The sequence below is a fragment of the Mesoplodon mirus genome (genome assembly GCF_964341445.2).
Source record: "Mesoplodon mirus genome assembly, chromosome: 7".
NCBI classification, from domain to species: Eukaryota; Metazoa; Chordata; class Mammalia; order Artiodactyla; family Ziphiidae; genus Mesoplodon; species Mesoplodon mirus.
Genome location: NC_138983.1, coordinates 2,625,309 through 2,645,209, shown reverse-complemented (window position 1 = coordinate 2,645,209; position 19,901 = coordinate 2,625,309). Strand labels below are relative to the sequence as shown.

At 55.6% G+C, this 19,901-nt stretch overlaps 2 protein-coding genes across 8 annotated transcripts in view; both read left to right on the top strand.

Moving 5' to 3' along the window:
• Positions 1–5,313, top strand: part of OSBPL5 (oxysterol binding protein like 5) — a 67,723-nt gene extending 62,410 nt beyond the window's left edge. For all 6 annotated transcript variants that reach the window (XM_082629535.1, XM_082629534.1, XM_082629536.1 and 3 more), the window contains 4 exons: positions 111–237; positions 1,806–1,944; positions 2,387–2,489; positions 4,191–5,313. In XM_082629535.1, the coding sequence (XP_082485661.1) occupies positions 111–237; positions 1,806–1,944; positions 2,387–2,489; positions 4,191–4,329 (508 nt within the window). In that variant the 3' untranslated portion in view covers positions 4,330–5,313. The remainder of the gene's footprint in view (positions 1–110; positions 238–1,805; positions 1,945–2,386; positions 2,490–4,190) is intronic.
• A 2,274-nt stretch (positions 5,314–7,587) lies between these two features.
• LOC309808985 (uncharacterized protein) lies at positions 7,588–19,833 on the top strand. Of its 2 annotated transcripts, none has more exons than XM_082629570.1 (9): positions 7,588–7,767; positions 8,554–8,641; positions 9,565–9,693; positions 10,972–11,086; positions 12,573–12,652; positions 17,056–17,154; positions 17,665–17,690; positions 18,485–18,784; positions 18,983–19,190. In XM_082629570.1, the coding sequence occupies exons 1-9, from the start codon at positions 7,714–7,716 to the stop codon at positions 19,088–19,090; spliced, it is 999 nt and encodes a 332-aa protein (XP_082485696.1). In that variant the 5' UTR covers positions 7,588–7,713; the 3' UTR covers positions 19,091–19,190. The 2 variants fall into 2 exon arrangements, with proteins under 2 accessions (XP_082485696.1, XP_082485697.1); XM_082629571.1 differs by lacking the exon at positions 18,983–19,190 and adding an exon at positions 19,761–19,833 and having other exon boundaries at positions 7,589–7,767.
• Positions 19,834–19,901: the final 68 nt, after the last annotated feature.

Genomic DNA, 19,901 nt, shown 5'->3' with positions numbered 1-19,901 from the left:
TCACTCCCCTGGGGGTCTCCAGTCCTGCTGGGAGGCTGAGGGCTGGGCTGGGATGGGGCCCCCTCCGAGGGCCACCACCCCTGCCAACAGACACTCTCTGGACCCTCCAGCCACAGCCCCTGGGACCCCCTGAAGGACATTGCCCAGTTTGAGCAAGACGGGGTCCTGCACACCCTGCAGCGGGAGACCATGGCCCGCCAGACCACCTTCCTGGGCAGCCCAGGGCCCAGGCACCAGGTCAGCACCAACCCCAGGGCCCCTGCTGGGTCCCTCCAGCTGTGGCCCCATGCCCACCCTCACACCCACCTGCCTGGCCCCCCTCCCCTGGGTCCCCCACCCGGGCACACTCTGACCCACGTCCTAGCAGGGTCTCCTCTGGCATCCCCCTGCGTCCCTGCCCTGCCCTTCCCTGCCCAGCATGGGGTCTGGATGCCTGGATTTGCAGGATGCTCAGTTCCCAGGGCACCCCGGTGTTCAGGGCACTGTGCTGGGGTGTATGGTCCTGGCCCATCACCCCCCAGAGCCGCCCTCTGCAGTGCGGGCAGCATGCTATCCCATTCCACAGATGAAAAAACGGAGGCTCAGGGCAGCCCAGGGACTCGCCCAAGTAGGAGGAGGAGGCGGCGCATTTACCCAAATGCCTGGGCCTCAAAAGTGTGGGAGAGAGGGTGGGAGGTGCCTGGGAGGGCAGGTGGGAGTGCAGGTGGGAGGTTCCAGGAGACACAAGGAAGGAGAGCTCCAGACAGAGGTGCCTTTTGAGGGAAGCCTGGAGTGGCCCCCACCACGTGGGCAGGTTCCACTTGTGGAACAGCACACGCTACACCAGCTGGGCACCCACTGTGCACACTGCCGGGGGACCCGGGGCAGGGAGGGGCGGACTCCCCATCTTGCCCAGGGGCCCCAATTTTCCCAGCAAACAGGGGCCACAGTATCTCACCAGCCACGTGTGTCCCACCCACCCTTCCGCCACATCCCGCGGCCCCTTGCCTTCGACCAGATGGCCCCAGCCCCTCGCACACGTGTCCACTTGACGCCCCTCTGCAGCCTCCTCCTTCACTTAAGCCTTTCCAGTCGGCTCAGGCCCCACCACACCCCAAAACCTGTCCATGCGGCAAAGTCCACCTGGGTGGACTGCCCCACCCTCCATCTCTGTCTGTACCTCCCATCGCTGACCCCACCCCCAGCACTGACCCCACCCCCATTGGTGACCACACCCCCCAGCACTGACCCCACCCCCATTGGTGACCCCACCCCCCATCGCTGACTCCACCCCCTATCGCTGATACACATCAGAGCCACAGGGCCCTAATGCAGAGCGTCCAGGCACCATCCTGGGCCCGTCTGTTGGACACAGGCCGGCTGTCACCTGGCCACTCCTGTACTCAGGGGGCTTGTTTGAGGCCAGCCAGCCTGGGGGTCCCTCCACGATGGGGGAGCCCTCAGCTCACACACTGAGCGGGTCCCTGGCCCCACCCCCATCATCTCCGCATGTACTGGGCAGGACCTCGTGACGGTCCCCAGGCCACCACAGAGGGGCCAGCAGTCTGCATTACCCCTGAGGACACTGAGGCCCGGGGGAGTGAGGCTCCAGTCCAGGCAGGCCAGGGCCAGACCTCCTCTGTGCACCCAGAGCCAGCAGTTCCCTCCTCTGCCGGCCGCCTCCTCTGGAGCTGCCCTGGCATAAACCCACCACCACGTCCCCAAGGCCAGCGACACCCCAGCAGGTCCCCGAGGGCACAGCGGGCGCACGAGGGTGCGGTGGGTGTGGGTGAGCTCCCGGCCACAGCCGCTCCATCTTCCTCCAGGGGTCTGGCCCCGACCGGCGGCTCCGCAAGGCCAGCGACCAGCCGTCTGGCCACAGCCAGGCCACCGAGAGCAGCGGCTCCACGCCCGAGTCCTGTCCAGAGCTCTCTGACGAGGAGGAGGACCGTGACTTCGCTCCCGGTGAGCCCTCCTGGGCCAGGCCGTCTTCAGGGCGGGAGGACAGAGAAGCCGAAGGGCAGATGGGGGTGTGGGAGGGGGCAGGGCTCCCGAGTCTGCACTCAGGGGGCGGGGCCGGTGCGAGGGGCGAGGCTGTGCCCTGTCCATCTGTCTGTGACTCTCCGGGTTGGCTCCTGCCTCTCTGCCCCCTGCCCTCAAGGGGGTGCCTGTCTCCCCAGCTTGGTCCCCACCTCTGGGCGAATCAGAGGCCAGCTGAGCCCGGGGTTCCCTCTGGAAACATCCCTCGGCACCACCTCCCTGTATTATTAGCTTCACCTGAAGGCTTCTGTGAGGTGGGACACGGCCCCAGGACCCCACCTGCTGGCTCCCCAGACATCCCCGCTCATCCTCACTTCTCCCCCACCACCACCCCGTGTTCCCTTTTCCCCCCGGTCCTGCGTCCCAGGCTGCAAGAGCCCGTGCCCTCGTTGTGGGAAGGAGGCGTGGCGGCTGCAGTTGCTGCACGAGGGGATCCTGTCCATCCGGGAGGCCCAGCAGGAGCTACATAGGTGGGCCATGCTCGGGGGTCCAGCCGGGGCTCTGGGTCAGAGAGCAGGAGAGCCAGAGCCGGCGGGGGGTGAGGGCAGGCGTTCACCTGCACTGTTACTTGGGCTAGAACCCTCAGGACTTCAGACGGTCTGGCTACGGGGCAAGGACAGGGGACCTCCTGGGTTCTGCCCTCTGCAAGGGGCGGGCAGGGCAGAAAGCGGCGTGTGAACAGGCTGAGCTGGCAAGGAGGATGCTGGGTCTGGCAGGGGCTTGATGGAGTCCAGGTGAACCAGGGCAGGGCTGCCCGTGCTTGTGGCGGGTGGAGCAGACAGAAGCTGGAAGGAGGTGCTGCCAGCACCGGCTCCCCCGAGGATGTCTCCTACCGCCCCGCGGTGGCCCCAGCTCCAAGAATAGTGGGTCCTCAGGAACAGCTGGGTGAGTCATCTCGGGGAAGACTGGGAACACACTCTGTTTGGCCAGCACCAGGAGGCAGACACTGCTTGCCAGCTCTGCCCCAGAGCCAGGCTCCCGGCTCCAGCAGGGCTGCAGGACTCCCGGCCTGTGGGACCTCGGGCTGTCCCTGCCTCAGTCTTCCCATCTGTGAACTGGGGTGACAGCAGTGGCCCTGGGGTGGGAGGAGGATGGAGCACAGGGCTGAGCTCTGTGCCTGGCACCCAGCGAGCGCTTAACCAGCTGTTAGCATCGGAGCCGCCCTCAGAAGCCTAGAATTTCATGCCTGTGACCCACCCATACGTGGCATAGAGGCGTTTCACACCTTTTTAGCACCCCACTCCACTGCAGGCTGTGTGGGGCCGAGAGAGGGAGAGGAATGCTGTCTCCATGGTCAGGGAGGGCTTCCTGGGGGAGGATGCAGGTGGGCAGGGAGGAGCTGCAAAGGGGGAGAGCAGAGGCCAGCACTGAGAGCAGAGGGCACCACAGGTGGGCCGCTGCCGGGAGAAGGGCGAGTCAGGGGAGGGGGCGGAGATGGTGCAGCTGAGCCCAGAGGCCGTGGGAGCCGGGACGGTCGGGGTGGCCGTCTAGCACCACAGGAGGAGACTAGCTGCAAGGCGGGTGGCCGGAAGCTTCTGCTGAGGTCCAGACACACAATGACGTCAAAAGTCCAGGGCGGGGCTGTGGGTTTCCTGGGCTGCCATACAGAGTACCACAGGGAAGCAGCTTCAACCACAGACATTTACCTCTCCCAGTCCTGGAGGCTGGAAGTCTAAGATCAGTGCAGGGCTGGTCCCTCCTGAGGCCTCTCTCCTCGGCGTGTAGACGGCCGTCTCCTCCCTGTGTCCTCACAGGGTTGTCCCTCTGTGTGTGTCTGTGTCCTGACCTCCTCTTCTTATAAGGACACCAGTCCTACGGGATTAGGGCCCATCCTAGTGGCCGCATTTTACTTTATTCACCTCTTTAAAGGTCACATCTCCAAATACAGTTGCATTCTGGGGCGCTGGGGGTCAGGATTCCAACAGAGGACTTTGGGGGACACAGTTCAGCCCATAACAATGGAGGTGGGAGGGAGGATGTAAGAGGCCCAGCTCCCCCAGCCTTGACCCCCACCCCCTGCCTGGAATGTGTGCCCAGGAAGCGCAGTGCAGCCACTGTGCCCTGGGTCCCTCCCGTAAACGAGCCCTCCACCCCCATGTGCACCCCGGGGCAGGGATGTGCCATCCTGCCTGGGCTGGCCCTGGCTGAAATGCGGCACCCTGTCATTCCAGGCATCTCTCGGCCGTGCTGAGCTCCACGGCACAGGCCAGGCAGGCACCGGCCCCGGGCCTCTTGCACAGTCCCCGCTCTTGGTTCCTGCTCTGCATGTTCCTGGCGTGTCAGCTGCTCATTAACTACATCCTCAAATAAGAGCCCTTTGGGGACGGTGTGGGCATCGCCTGCAGAACTCGGACAGCCCCAGCCTCCCTCCCAGGCACCTCGCACTTTAAGCCAGCCCTGTGGAGGCAGAGACTCAGCGAGCACGGCCGCTGTGGACAGAGGGGCCTACGGTGGCACAGCAGGAGGAGGGACCTGCGGGGCCACACGGGGTCCTCCCGGGGAGGCGCTGGCCTTAATGCTGAAGCCAAATGCCACATTCGTCGTGCACTGCACTCCCTGGTGACCTCGTCCTATCATCCCCGGTCAGCTTCAGGGGACTGATGGCGGAGAGGCAGGAGGGCCTGCAGGGCTCTGGATGTTGTTCCCCAGCAGGGGTGAGTGGGGGGCTTTGAGGAGCAAGCCGGGACCCCAGGTCCTCCTTGGGCCTAGCACACAGGTCATCCCTTCCTGAGACCCTGCCCACATTGCCCTGGAGGGGCCACAGGTGGGCTGGGGACGCCAGCTGGGCTGCTTTGGAGAAGGCGCTTGGGGCTTTATTCTGCCTTTGTGCTGTTTGGACCGAGCCCAGTTCATATACCTACAGGACCCGCCCCACCTCCCTCAGCCAGGACGTGCCAAGCTGGGGCGGGCACATGTGAGCACGGTGTGCCTGGGGACAGCATCCTCGGCCCGGAGCCTGAGTTGGACACTTTGCTCAGATTGATGCACGGTCTTCTTCTCCCACACGTTTTTAATAAACGCAATCGCAATATTTTAGGCAGGCTGCGAACAGCGCCTGGCGTCTGGCCTCCATTCCTGTGTCAAATGCCAGGGTGTGTGTGTGTGTGTGTGTGTGTGTGTGTGTGTGTGTGTGTGTGTGTGAGCATCTGCACATATAGATACACACGGAGCCTTAAACTATGTTGTGGCGGTGTCATCTGAGCTGATTGTCCAGTTTATGTACCCATGTTCTTACCCTCCCCCAGTTTGGGGACATGTCTTTGCTCCATCCGTTGAAATAAACAGACACACATATTGTGTGTGTTGTCTTCTTGGGGAACTTCTGGAAACTGGCGGGGGTGGGATGTCTTTCAGGGGAGAAACTCAATGCCAGCAGAAGCTGTCTGGGGCTGGAGGGGCCCAGGGAAGGGTCCGAGGCCCTGAGGATGGAGGGAGGAGGTCTGTGGAGGATGGGGGTGCAGTTAGTTTGCAGGGAGCCGTTAGAAGCAGCCCACCCTGCTGAGCCAGCGCCAGGAAGCTGGGGTCCTGTCAAACAGCTGCTGAACCAGCTGAGGACACGGGAGGGGCGCTGCCCACCAGGGCCTCCAGGGTGGCCCTCAAGCCCATTTGACCTGGTCCCTTCTCCACAATAACAGCCCCCTCCCTGCCCTGCTGCCCCCAGCCCAGCCCTTCAGTTCCACTGTGGCCACCATTCCCAGTACTCACAAACACCAGGGCCAGGTGAGTGGGCCTCCCTTTTCTGGGACAGCCCAGGATGCCCCTGAAGGGGAGGGTGGGGACAGCTGACTGCAGACCCCACGCACCACAGTACAGGGAGACTGCAGCCCAGCCCTGACAGTACATGAAGGATGAAAGACACAGAGGGAGAGGCCGCAGGACAGGATGGACTTGGACTGGGGCCGAGGAAGGGGCAGGTGGGCACTGCCATCCCAGCCCTCATGCCTGCACTAGGCAGACGGGACTCCCAGGATCCCGCATCGAGGGCAGTCCTTCTAGAGTGGCTCTGGATCCCCATGTGGTTGTCACTCCCTGCTGAGGGTGGGTGCTTTCCAGGTGGAAGTATTCTGCACCTTGTTACTGAGGCAGGCTGCTCTGGACCCAAAGCCCTGGGCCACCTGTCTTGCACCCCTGGCCCCTTCAGAGCCAGATGGGGCCACCCTGCTGCAGCCTGATCCACCAGCCCCTCCAACCCCTGGTCCCTGCAGCCTCAGAATCTCCTCCAGAATTCTCTTTATGTCCTTGGTAGGCCAATAACTACTCTAACAAGGAAAAGAAAGCTGGGTGGGCATCGTCCCAGGGGAACAGGTGGCCAATGCCCAGAGGGGTGGCTGCAAGGGCATCACGCAGCCCCTCCGTGCAGTAAAAACCTGGACGTGGTTTCAGGGTCCATCAGCCACCTCTTGGGTGTCCAGATGCTGGTGGTTAAATCTAGAATGACGTAGGGTCCAGAGCTGGGCCTCCCACCCTCACGTCCACTCAGCACCCATTTCCCCACTCCGCTGACAGTGTGCCTGGCTTGGCTCCCAGGGCATCTGGGCGGGAAGAGGATGTTGCAGCTGGACTAGGAGAGTGGAAGCTCAGGAGGGGCTGTGCGGGGTCCCCACCTCACCCTCTAGGAGACCCAGAGCAGCAAAGAGAGAGGCCGAGGAGATGCACTTCCTGGGGACACGGTGACAGTCACCTCACCTTGTCACCTCCTTGGGTGAACAGCCAGCAACCTCTAGTAGGAAGAACTTCTAGCAGAAGCGACCTGGGTCCCAGGCAGGGCTGAAAGACTCAAGCAGCTGAGCGGGCCCCCTGGAGTATGGGATTCCGGGTGGGGGCGGGGGACGTTGGAGGAGGTTTAGGAGATGAAGGGGCGCGAAGCTCCCTGTGGATGTGCCTGGGCTGCATCCTGCTCTCCCCACGAAGGAAGGGTCTCCTCCCCTTGAATCCCTCTCATCCACCTCACCCGCCTCCCTCATCAACGTCGCTCCCGCGGGTAGCTCAAAAGATGCTGTGGGTTGAGGCGGGAAGGGAGAGGCAGACGCTCGGTGTGCGGCGGCCACCCGAGCCCAGGTCGGAGCCCCTGGGGCATCTGGGGCCGAGGGCGCAGGAGGGGCAGGTGGTGGGGGACCGGCGGTCGGCAGCGCGCTCGCCCAGGAGGGGCTGGGGAGGGGGGCGCGGCAAGCGAGGCGCTCCGTCCTTTCCTTTGCAGCGGGGTCTGTGCAGACACCCTGCCCTCCCCCGCCCCCTCGGAAGCGACTGGGCAACAAGTTAAACTTGGGGGGAGGGCCGGGAATGGCCATCCCGGGGGCGCCGAAGCCCGAAGCCCATCGGTGGCCCCGGCGCGGCGACGGCCTGGGCTGAAGACCTTGGCATCTGAGGCGGGAGACGCGGGGGCCAGGGACGGGCAGGGCCGAAACGCCAGTCTAGGACCACCGGTCCCAGGCGTCTCCTCCGCGAGGCCGACCTACGGGAATTCGGGGAAGCGGAGAGTACCGGTTCCAGAAAGGAGGCGTGGCAACTGGGAGGAGGAGCCCGTGGGTGGGGCGAGGGGAAGGCCGTCCGCTCCGATTGGGTACTTTGGTCAGAAGCTCCCCTCCGATTGGCTGTGAAGTCAGAAACTTCTTAGTGAATGGGGCCCGGGGGTCGACGGGTAGCCAGGCTTGGAAGTGTGACCGCGGTTGTCAGCTCGTCCGCAGAGGCGTCGCGATGGTGCCCCGGGTGCGCGCTGTCCTGGCGGTGCTGCTGCTGCTCGCGGCTCAGGTGGGACGGCGGCGGAGGGGCCTGGGGGAGGGAGGACTCTGAGAACGGGAAGGGGGCTGTGGCCTGGGCGCGCGTCCAGAGCGAGGATGACGCGGGCGGCGGGACATCCCGCATCCGGATTCCCATCCCGAGCAGGTCGCAACGGGAAGTTTCCTGCACCCAAAGGCCCAGGCGGGGCCGAGCCCGCTGCACATCCTTGGTGACTGAGCGCGGGGAGCCCCAGTGGAAGGAGGGGAGGAGCATGCGGAGGGACGGGACTGCGGAGGGCCGGGGCTGCGGGGGGCCGGGGCTGCGGGGGGCTGAGTGTGTGTGTGTGTGTGTGTGCACATTCAAATATATTACAAAGATGTACACATTCAGATACACATACATACTCAGATCCCCGTTCCCAACCCATAGACAATATCCTTTCTTAACACAGTCTATATGCAACAGGTGAAAAAATTAACTATAGACTAGAAACAATCAAATACTAAATTCCAAAGGATTACTACCACAAAGCGTCTAGTTCTGGCCATGCAAATAAAATAGGCGTCCACCATCGAAGTAGCCAACAAATCCACATGCATTTGGGAACTAAAGAACATATTCTCCGCAAATAATACTGCTCTGTATCGCGAGTGGAACAGCACGGAGATGCTGCCCCGAGGAAGCCCACTCCCACGAGGGAGGCAGTGCTCCGGGCTGGGGGGTGACTGCCACTCCTTGCTCAGGCGTCTCGGTGTCTGCTTCCATCAGGAGCAGAGGCATCTTTTGATAACGCCAATCTCCTCTTTCTGATTGAAGGTGACCATGGCAACTGGGGAGACCCGGTGTAACCCGGGCGAGTATGAGGTTACCAGCCTTTGCCGCTGCAGCAAACTCTGCCCGGCTGGTGAGTCTGGGACTGCTTACAGAGCCTTCCGGGGCAGACCCTGCCTGGGAGGAGGGAGGCCGCAGTCCCTTTGAGCAGAGCTGGGGGCTGCCTGTGGGGAGTACCTGGCTGTCTGTGGGTGGGAGGGCCTCTCCTGGGCAGCTGCCCAGTGCCCCACCTCTGCACCCACCTTGGGGGCTCTCGTGTGAACAGAGTGGTGTGTGCTTATTTTGAGATGGGTGAGGTGAGTTCAGCAGGGCTTGAGGACAGAAGTGGGGGCCCGTGCCCAGGCTGGACACGCCTACCTTCCCACCCACACCCCATCCACACTCAGACAGGTGTGCCCACATGATCAATGAAAGTCCCTTCACGACCTCCTCTTGTGAGGGTCCAGCCACACACCTGTACCATCACTATGGGCATCGTCCACTCACACACACCTGCACACGTGCCTCATTTTATCCGGGAAAGTGTGCCTTCCGGGGCTCCTGGTTCAGAGACCAAACGCCAAAAACCTGGACACTCAGCCCCGTATCCTCCCCACACACACCCGTGCACACCCACCAATACACACACTACATACATTTATACACACACATCCATGCATTCACACGCACACCTACATGAACCACATGTAGGAAAGAAAGGGACACAGTTGGTCCAACATGAAATCCTGTGACCTCTGCCCAGCATCCACATACTGCATGGCACCAGTAAAAGCCAAGGGGCAATTCAGGTCCCCGGTTTCTGGGACACCTGTGGCCTCGGATCAGTCCAGAATGTTCCAAGGAGATGGGAGGAGAGGGGTGGGTACTGTGCAGGGGGTCTGGCCTCCAGGTGCCTTGGGACCTCCTCATGCAGAGGCCTCAGAGACCAGGCGGAGTCTGCAGCAGAGCAGGACAGCCCTGGACACCCACCTTCCCTCCATGTACCACCTGCCACAGGCTACTACGTCAGCAAATATATAGACCAGGACCACAGCGTCGGAGAATGCAGGGAATGCGAGTCTGGAACCTTCCAGGCCCACCCCAGTGAGGAGAGCAGCTGCATGCCGTGTTCCCAGTGCCGGGAGGGTGAGTGGGCTGCCGTCCAGGCTATGTGCCCCCGTCGACGGGCCCTGTGGGAACCTCCCCAAAGGAAATTATCACAGAGGAACACGGGGATGAGGTTGCTAGAGCAGACATCACAAAGTGCTTGTTTTTATCATGATGCTGTGTGTATTGGCTAAAGAATCAACCTACAGGTCATTAGGATTTCAGAGTTGCTATGTATAAGGATGATATACAGAAGTTCCTCTAAATCTCTGTATATCAGTGACATTGTTTTTTAAAATGTAATTGAAAAATACCACTTGCATTAGCAAAAAACCCCAAACAAACAAGATTCTTTGGAATAAATCTAGCAAAGCATGTATAAATGTATAAGTGAACAAACAACATTTAAGGAAATCTAATTATGGAGAGGAATACCACAAGATAGTAAGCAAGAAGGCTCAATATTTTGTTGGGGGGTTTTTTGGGCCGCACGGTGTAATTTGCAGAATCTTAGTTCCTGACCAGGAACTGGACCTGGGCCACAGCAGTGACAGCACCGCGTCCTAACCACTGGACAGACAGGGACTCCCTCAGTGTTTTAAAAGTATCAGTTTTCCCAGGAATGGTTCTTAGATGTAGTGCATTCCCAATGAAAATCAACTTAGCAACTTATCATGAATGTATCAACTTATGCCATACACCTTAAGTAGATACAATTTTTAATTTTAGAAAGGAAACTATCCCAATAGGAGACTTTATAAAACTGGCTGTGCTGACAGTTGCCAAAACAACTTCCTTCTTTCCTAAAGGAGGAAAACAAGATAGCACACTGGCTCCCCCAAGTACTAGGACTCTGTACAGAGAGACAGTTCAGCAGTGTGATATTCACGTGGGGGTGGACAGTGGGCCGCGTGGAAATAGGCCCGTAGATGTGAGATGTGGGGTGTGGCCCCATGACCGAGCCCGTCACAGGCGAAAGGGCGGAATTCCCCAGTGATGCTGGGAGAGACCGTTCACTGTCCGTGCTGAGCAGTGCTCTTCTGTTCTTTGTGGGGCAAACGAGATGGACAGAAGGATTTGGGGGTGTTTCTGAGCAGTTGGCCCTGTGCCCCAGCCCAGATGGCAGGGGCACCCACGGGCCCCTCCACAGACACTCCAGATGCAGGGGATGAGGTCTGGCTGGTCCCCGTCTCCATCCCTGCTGGGGAAGGAGGGGGGTGAAGATTCTGAGGCTTTGACTACGAACCTGGCCGTGGCTGGCGTGGGCAGGACAGAGTCCAGGCCCCTGTGACTGACCCTCGGCCTTCCCTCTGGCAGATCAGGAGGTGGTGACTGAATGCTTCCCAACTAGCGACCGGCTATGCCAGTGCAAGCAGGGCAGCTTCTACTGCGACTCCATGGACTGCACAGAGAGCTGCTTCCGGTGCAAAAGGTGTTGGCCTGGGGTGTGTGAGCGGAACAAACAGGCCTGCGCGTGGGTTCCCCTCCTCCATCCACTGCCTGTTTGGCTTTGGGTCACTTATTCTTCCGCCCCCTTCCCGGAGCCTCTGTTTTCCCATGTGTAAAATGGGGCTAATGGTAGCACCTGCCCCACAGAGGTGTCCTGAAATTAAGTCAGACAAGTCACCTGGATGTTTCCGCCTGATGACGGACTGGAGTCAATGCTCCTTCCTTCCTTCCTTCCTTCAGGTGTGATCATGAGCCCCGCTGTGGCCTGCAGGTCTTATGGCAGGCCTGGCACCCCCAGCCATGGTGGAGACCATCCCAACACCTATACAGTGACAAGCCCATGAGGGACAGAGGGGATGTTAGAGACAGGTCTCTAGAGCAGAGGCCCCGTGAGGGAGGGAGGGAGGAAGCTCCAGGTAAAGAAAACCACAGGCAGAGAGGACGGCAGTACCACGCCCTGAGGCAGGGTGGGATGCCCACTGTCACGGTAAGATTTTCCTGGGGCTGCTGTAACAAAGCACCACAAGTGGGTGCCTTTTAATAAACAACAGAAATGTATTCTTTCACGGTTCTGGAGACCAGAAGTCCGAAATCAAGGTGTCAGCAGCCGTGCACCCTCCGAAGGCTCTCAGGGAGGAATTTCCCTCGCTTCCTCAGCTTTCCATGTTGCCGGCCGTCTTTGGCGCTCCTTGGCTTGTAGACGCATCGCTTCAATCTCTGCTTCCGCCTCCAAGTGGTCTTCTCCCTGTGTGTTTGTGTGTCTGCATCTTCACGTGGACTTCTCTCTGCCTGCATACAATTTCCTTCTTGTAAGGACGCTGGTCATTGATTCAGGCCCACCCTCATCCAGTATGACCTCATCTTAACACGATTACATCTGCAGAGACCCCATTTCCAAATAAGGTCCCATTCTGTGGTTTCAGGTGGGCATAGATTTTGGGGGGACTTTGGGGAAGACATTTACAGTGGTAAAGCCACTTGTAAAATCGCTCACATTTGTAGACTCTTAAATACAACTCAGACCATGTCAAACTGTTGGCTTGGGAACCGGACAAGTCCAAAGTAAGGACTGCCCTCAGGTCTGGTTTGATCAGGGCTCTGGCTTCTCTGGACTTGCTTGCCTGTCCCTTCTCCATGAGCTTCATCTTTAGGCTGACTTCCCTCTTGGTAGAGATAGGGCTACAGCAGGTCCAGTCCTCATAGCCACGCACATGTCTATCCGGGAACAGAGACAGAGGGAGGCCCCTCCCCTATATATCAGAGAATCCCCAAGCTTTGTTCTCATTGAGCCAATTGGGGCCAGATAGCCCGGGAAGTGCCAGACACTGATGGCCTGAAGCCTGGTGGGGCAGCACAGGACCCAGGGCTGGTCCCTCTAACCCCTGACCGGTGGGTTTTAAGAAGGATGCTTTGGGCTGGGCCTGGGCGGGGAGAAGTAATGCTCAGGGTTTCTTTATTCTTCCTCTCAGGTGTGAAGACAGCACCATCCTTCAACCCTGCAACGCCACAAGGGATACAGTTTGTGCCATAGAAATTCATCCAGAGGCTGGTAAGGATCTGATTCTGTCTCTTAAATCCATAAAAGTAAGAAGTTGAGGCTCTGTGGGCCCTAAGGTCCCTGTCGTCACAATTCAACTCTGCTGCTGTTGCTTGGCTGTGTGTGAATAAAACTTTATTTATAGCAGCGGGCAGTGGGCGAGATTTGGCCCATGGGTCACCGTTCATACACTCCTGTCTTGAGTAAATAAATGGAATCCTTGGGGACAAGCTGTGGCTCTGCCATCCTTGTCCCCATGTTGGGGCCGTGTCGGCTCAGGCACTATTCTTTTATTTATTACTGAAGTATAGTTGATTTACAATATTGTGTTAGTTTCTGGTGTACAGCAAAGTGATTCAGTTTTATATATACATACACATATTCCTTTTCAGATTCTTTTCCATTATGGTTTATCCCAGGATACTGAACATAGTTCCCTGTGCTATACAGTAGGACCTTTTTGTTGGTCTATTTTATATATAGTAGTGTGTACCTGTTAATCCCAAACTCCTAATTTATCCCCCCTCATCCCCCCTTACCCTTTGGTAACCATAAGTTTGTTTTCTACATCTGTGAGTCTGCCTCGGTTTACTAAACATGTTCATTTGTGTCGTATTTTTAGATTCCACAGATAAGTGATTTCATGCAGTATTTGTCATTCTCTGTCTGACTTACTTCACTTCATGTGATCATCTCTAGGTCCATCCAGATCGCTGAAGATGTCTTGCCCATTTTTATATTCAGTTGTCTGGGGTTTTCATTTTCTTATTTTTGATGATTATTTATAAACATTGGTAATTATTTATAAGCTTGGGATACAAACCCTTTGTATCAGATATCTACACCCACTTCTGCCCCAGAGGGTGCCTTTTTACTCGCTTTATGGGGTCTCTTGTGGACAGAGGTCCTTCATTTTAATGAGGTCAAGTTTGTGGCTGTTTTCCACTATGGTTGGTGCTCTTCCTGTCCCGGGTGAGAAATCTTTGCTCACCCAGAGAAAGTATTCTGCTCTGTGACCTGCCAGCAGCTTTGTGGTCTTACCTTTCTCTTTTTCACTCTACACGAACCTGGAATTGGTGTTTTGCGAGGTGTGAGGTAGGGGTCTAGGTTTGGTGTATGTTTTCCCACTGCACATATCGACTACCCCATTTTGTGTTTTGAAGACGATCCCTTCCCCGCCCTCAGTGTTACTTGGTCATAACTGAGCGCCGTGTCCATCTGGGCTTCCTCTCTGTCTGTTCTGGGGCCAGTGCCACTTTCCTGCCAGCCTTGACATTGGAGCTGAAGTCCCCCTTGCCTCCTTCCACAAGGTCGTCAGGCCACCCTTGGACTCAGCACATCCACTGAGATTTAAAAATCAGCTTGTCAATTTCCTTCTGTTTTAAATAACATGCAAGGACCTTTTTTCTTTAAATTTTTACTGGAGTACAGTTGGTTTACAGTGTGTTAGTTTCAGGTGTACAGCAGAGTGAATCAGTTATACGTATACATATATCCACTCTTTTTTAGATTCTTTTCCCATATAGGGCATTACAGAGTATTGAGTAGAGTTCCCTGTGCTATACAGTAGGTCCTTATTAGTTATCTGTTTTATGTATAGTAGTGTGTATGTGTCAATCCCAATCTTCCAGTTTATCTCCCCCCGCCCCTTACCCCTGGTAACCATAAGTTTGATTTCTGCATCTGTAACTCTGTTTCTGTTTTGTACATAAGTTCATTTGTACCCTTTTTTTAGATTCCACATATGATTGATATTATATGATATTTGTCTTTCTCTGTCTGACTTACTTCACTCAGTATGACAACCTCTAAATCCATCCATGTTGCTGCAAGTGGCGTTATTTCGTCCTCTTTTATGGCTGAATAATATTCCATTGTATATATGTACCACATCTTCTTTATCCATTCATCTGTTGATGGACATTTAGGTTGCTTCCATGTCCTGGCTATTGTAAATAGTGCTGCAGTGAACACTGGGGTGCGTGTATCTTTTTGAATTATGGTTTTCTTCAGATATATGCCCAGGAATGAGTTTGCTGGATCGTATAGTAGTTCTATTTTTAGTTTTTTAAGGAACCTCCATACTGTTCTCCAATATGGCTGTACCAGTTTACATTCCCACCAACAGTGTAGGAGGGTTCCCTTTTCTCCACACCCTCTCCAGCACTTATTGTTTGTAGATTTTTTTGATGATGGCCATTCTGACCAGTATGAGGTGATAGCTCATTGTAGTTCTGATTTGCATTACTCTAATAATTAGTGATGTTGAGCATCTTTTCATATGCTTTTTAGCCACCTGTATGTCTTTTTTGGAGAAATGTCTGTTTAGATCTTCCACCCATTTTTCGACTGGGTTGTTTGTTTTTTTAATATTGAGCTGCATGAGTTGTTTGTATATTTTGGAGATTAATCCTTTGTTCGATGATTCATATGCAAATATTTTCTCCCATTCTGAGGGTTGTCTTCTTGTTATGTTTATGGTTTCCTTTGCTGGGCAAAAGCTTTTCAGTTTAAATAGGTCCCATTTGTTTATTTTTGTTTTTATTTTCATTACTGTAGGAGGTGGCTCAAAAAAGATCTTACTGTGATGTACGTCAAAGAGTGTTCTGCCTGTGTTTTCCTCTAAGGGTTTTATAGTATCTGGCCTTACATTTAGGTCTTTAATCCATTTTGAGTTTATTTTTGTGTATGGTGTTAGAGAGTTTTCTACTTTCATTCTTTTACATGTAGCTCTCCAGTTTTCCCGGCACCACTTATTGAAGAGTCTGCCTCTTCTCCATTGTATATTCTTGACTCCTTTGCCATAGATTAGGTGACCAAAGGTGTGTGGGTTTTTCTCTGCACTTTCAATCCTGTTCCATTGGTCTATAATTCTGTTTTTGTGCCAGTGCCATACTGTCTTGATTACTGTAGCTTTGTGGTATAGTCTGAAGTCAGGAAGCCTGATTCCTCCGGCTCCATTTTTCTTTCTCAAGATTACTTTGGCTATTCGGGGTCTTTCGTGTTTCCATATACATTGTAAAAATTTTTCTTCTAGTTCTGTGAAAAATGCCACTGGTAATTTGATAGGGATTGCATTGAATCTGTAGATTGCTTTGGGTAGTATAATCATTTTCACAATATTGATTCTTCCAATCCAAGAACACGGTATATCTGTCCATCTGTTTGTGTCGTCTTTGATTTCTTTCATCAGCATCTTATAGTTTTCTGAATACACGTCTTTTGCCTCCTTATTCCTAGGTACTTTATTCTTTTAGATGTGATGGTAAATGGGATTGTTTCCTTGATTTCTCTTTCTGATCTTTCATTGTTGGTGTATAGGAATGCAAGAGATTTCGGTATATTTATTTTGTATCCTACAACTTTACCAAATTCATTGATGAGCTCTAGTAGTTTTCTGGTAGCATCTTTAGGGTTTTCTATGTATAGTATCATGTCATCTGCAAACAGTGACAGTTTTATTTCTTCTTTTCCAATTTTTATTCCTTTTATTTCTTTTTCTTCTCTGATTGCCGTGGTGAGGACTTCCAAGACTATGTTGAATAATAGTGGCGAGAGTGGGCATCCTTGTTGTCTTCCTGATCTTAGAGGAAGTGCTTTCAGCTTTTCAGCATTGAGTATGATGTTTGCTGTGGGTTTCTCGTATATGGTCTTTATTATGTTGAGGTAGGTTCCCTCTATAACCCGCAAACACTTTTAAAGGCTATTATAACACCAAAACAGAAGGCAGAATGAGGAAGGGCCTGATCAGAGAATAAAGAAGAGCCTTTAAGCAGAACAGTGGCACCACATGAAAGACTTGCTCCTTCCTCCTCTGTCCTTGGTGACAGATTGCATCAGGGTGGCCGAGCATCCATGGCTCTGATGGGCCCGCCCCGCCCCCCGTGTCTGTGCGACCACAGCTCCTGTCGGCGCTGGGAGCTCAGCAGGGTGAGACGGAGACACCCCAGTGGTCACACCAGAGGTCTCCCCAGGGTGGACCCTGCCCTGTCCCTTGGGCCAGCGTGGCCCGGCCCTACTGCCATGAGGACTGGCCATCCACTCCCTCCTCCCAGCCTCCTCCGGGCTCTGCGTGCTGCTGGCCCAGGAGTAAATCCTGCAGCTGCGACCACTCACACCTGAGCCCCATCCCGGGATGCCAGGGCCTCTTGCTGCTCTGCTGGCAGGTCAGACCTCCTGCTGCTTCCAAGGATGTGAGCAACAGCCCAGGGCCTCTGAGCCCAGGTCCTGTCTGAGCAGGAAGGATGAGCCTGTCGTGCCTCCTGCCGGGGAGGTTCGTGGCGACAGTCATCAAGAGAGCACTTCGGGGCCTGGAGAATGGCGGTGCTGCCACCACGCCCAAGAGCAGCACGTCACTTGGATGAGGTGAGCGTGCCTGACACGGCGACAGCATTCTCTGTTTTGCCTCCTTGCAGGAAACCTAAAGTGGTCGTGGATCCTCCTTGCTGCGACTGTGGTCCTTTCCATCACCACGGCCATCATCACCACCATCACTCTCTACTACAGAAGAAGAGGTAAATCAGAGTCACGTTGATCCTTGAGGAAACCAGGTCAGCAAGAGCATCAGGAGCTCAGAAATGGGGGCTTGGGGTCAGTGGTTCCTGACGGGAGCCTCTCGTTTGAACACAGCTCTGCTCACTTTCCATCTCGGGGGCCCTGCACGTGTCTGGGCTCGGAGCCACCTGTGGCATGCTCCCCAACGTGCAGGGCTTGAGACCAAAATCGCAGGGCAGCTGCTGGGGACAGGTGTCTAGGGTGCCGGGGGCCGGGAAGCCAGGAGAGACGGGTGCAGCTCCAGCCAGGGGGTCTTGGAGGAGGCGGTCCCTGGGTGCTGGGGAAGCTTACCAAGTAAGTGCCCCTCCTGTGTTTTCCCAGCTGCATGGTTTTTCCAGTCGGTTGTCGGTTTTGGGAAACTAAGTCCACTTTCTTGACTGTGAATTCAAGGCATTTCCTCTCCTCACAGAAGTCGCTGTAATAGTTAATATCAGTTGTTTTCAGCTCTCTCTCTTCTTTTTGATTTGCAGAAAATCCAAAGGAGCCAGGCAGCCCTGTAAGTATCACCCTGGAATTTGTCCAGTGAAGCCCCAGGAGGTGGAGGGGTGGGGGACAGCCCCAGGCCTTCCCCGCTGCGTCCACACTTAGCCTATGCAGTGGTGTCTGCGCCCACCTTAGCAGAGCCCTGGAACATCTGTGCTGGAAGATTTAAATTCTGCTGAGGCACAGGGGACAAAAGGCTTTCTTTGGTATCCCAGGGCTGCTGAGACAGATCCCCATAGACGGGGGGCTTAAAACATTAGGAGCTTACTGTCCCACAGTTCTGGAGGCCAGAGATCCGAAATCAAGGGGTTGGCGGGTTTGGTCCCCTCGGGGCTCTAGGGGCGGGTCCTTCCTTGCTTACCCTGGTTGGGGCTGGACTTGCTTGGCGCTCCTTGGCTTATGGGCATGTCAGTCCAATTTCTGCTGTCTTCAGACAGCCTCTCCCTGTGTGTCTCTGAATCTCTCTCCTTTTAAGGGCACTAGTCATAGGATACCGGTCCCACTCTTATCCAGTATGACCTTGGCTGAAGAGACCCTATTTCTAAATACGTCCCATTCACAAGTACTAGGGATTAGGATGTGGATATATCCTTGGGTGCCCACCATTCAACACACCACAGGCTTCTCTTGGGATCCCCCAAGGAGTCGGTGGCAGAGCAGGGACCTGACCCCGTGCAGTGTTCCTCTCTAAAATTGCACAGGCCTTGCTTACCTATCAGACAGTTGGCATTTCTTTCCCTAAAAGTGGCTTGGGAAGGGCCTGTCCTGCAGGCTCCTGTCACCAGAAGAAATGACTTTGTTCTTTAGTCACCCAGAAGCATCCAGCCCAAGGAGATGCAGATGCCCATGGACCTTGAGAGGGGCCAACCAGCCCCTGGTGTGGAGACCAGGCCGCTGTCGGAGGTGGAGGACTCAGCCCTGGCGCCCGAGGCCAGGACCCGCCCGGGGCCCTCCAAGGACGCTGGGGAAATCTTTGAGCTACAGGAGCTGGGGGCCAAAGGAAGTCCAGCAGCCCCAGAGCAGACACTACAACAGACTCAAGCTCCAGAGGCCCCCAGGCCCCCAGGCCAAGCAGAGGTGTCCCCTTCCCTCCACAGCCTGGAGCAGGTAAGTGGACCGTTGGGAGGGTCTGAATGATGACCAAGGCCCTGCTCGCTGAGCACCTGCTGCGTGCGGGGCTGTGTGTGGCGCTCTTGCAGAGGTCTTGTCTGAGTTTCCTGAGGCTGATATAACAAAGTCCCACAGCCCAGGGGCAGGGAGGGGCGTGTTTAAACATCAGACTTTTATTGTCTCATGGTTCTGGAGGCTGGAAGTTGGAGATCAAGGTGTCGGCAGGGTCACTTCCCGCCGAGGGCTGTGAGGGAGAATCTGGTCCAGGCGTCTCCCAGCTTCTGGTGGTTTCCGGCAATCTGAGATTCCTTGGCTTGGAGAAGCATCCCCTCATCTCTGCCTTCATCTTCACGTGGCCTTCTCCCTGTGTGTGAGTCCCTCTCCAAATTTCCCCCCGCCGCTTTTTTTTTTTTTTTTTTTTGCGGTGCGCGGGCCTCTCACTGTTGTGGCCTCTCCCATTGCGGAGCACAGGCTCCGGACGCGCAGGCTCAGCGGCCATGGCTCACGGGCCCAGCCGCTCCATGGCATGTGGGATCTTCCCGGACCAGGACACGAACCCGCGTCCCCTGCATCGGCAGGCGGACTCTCAACCACTGCGCCACCAGGGAAGCCCAAATTTCCCCTTTTTATAAGGACCCCAGTCATACTGGATTAGAGGCCACCCTAGTGACCTCATCTTAACTTTATCGTGAGCAACAATGCTGTTTCCAAATACGGTCACAGTCACAGGTACAGGTGCTGGGAGGACTTCAGAACCTTTGCCGGGACACAGTTCAACCCATAACCTCCCCCAACCCTACCTGCTGTCTGAGGGTGTAACAGGGAAGAGCCAATTCTGACTCCATGTTTTGTCTGTTTCTTTGACTTTAGCCTTCGCTTTTTACTGCTTTTGTTACTATAATCATACATAATGGCCTGCCTCAGGGAACCCTGTCCCTCTGCCTGAATATTAAACTAAAGTGCCTCTGTTCAGCTCACAGGAAGACAATCTGACCCTGCCCACACGTGAATGGCTGCAAGAAAGAAGAAATTAATGCATCCCCTCCCACGTGGGATCCTCCCGGACCGGGGCACGAACCTGTATCCCCTGAATCGGCAGGCGGACTCTCAACCA

Bases quoted from the DNA above. Each gene is read 5' to 3' on its own strand.
- LOC309808985 (XM_082629570.1), top strand. From the start codon at position 7,714: ATGGTGCCCCGGGTGCGCGCTGTCCTGGCGGTGCTGCTGCTGCTCGCG. The intron at 7,768-8,553 runs GTGGGACGGCGG...TTCTGATTGAAG, and splicing joins TGCTGCTGCTCGCGGCTCAG to GTGACCATGGCAACTGGGGA. The intron at 18,785-18,982 runs GTAAGTGGACCG...ATGGTTCTGGAG, and splicing joins CCCTCCACAGCCTGGAGCAG to GCTGGAAGTTGGAGATCAAG.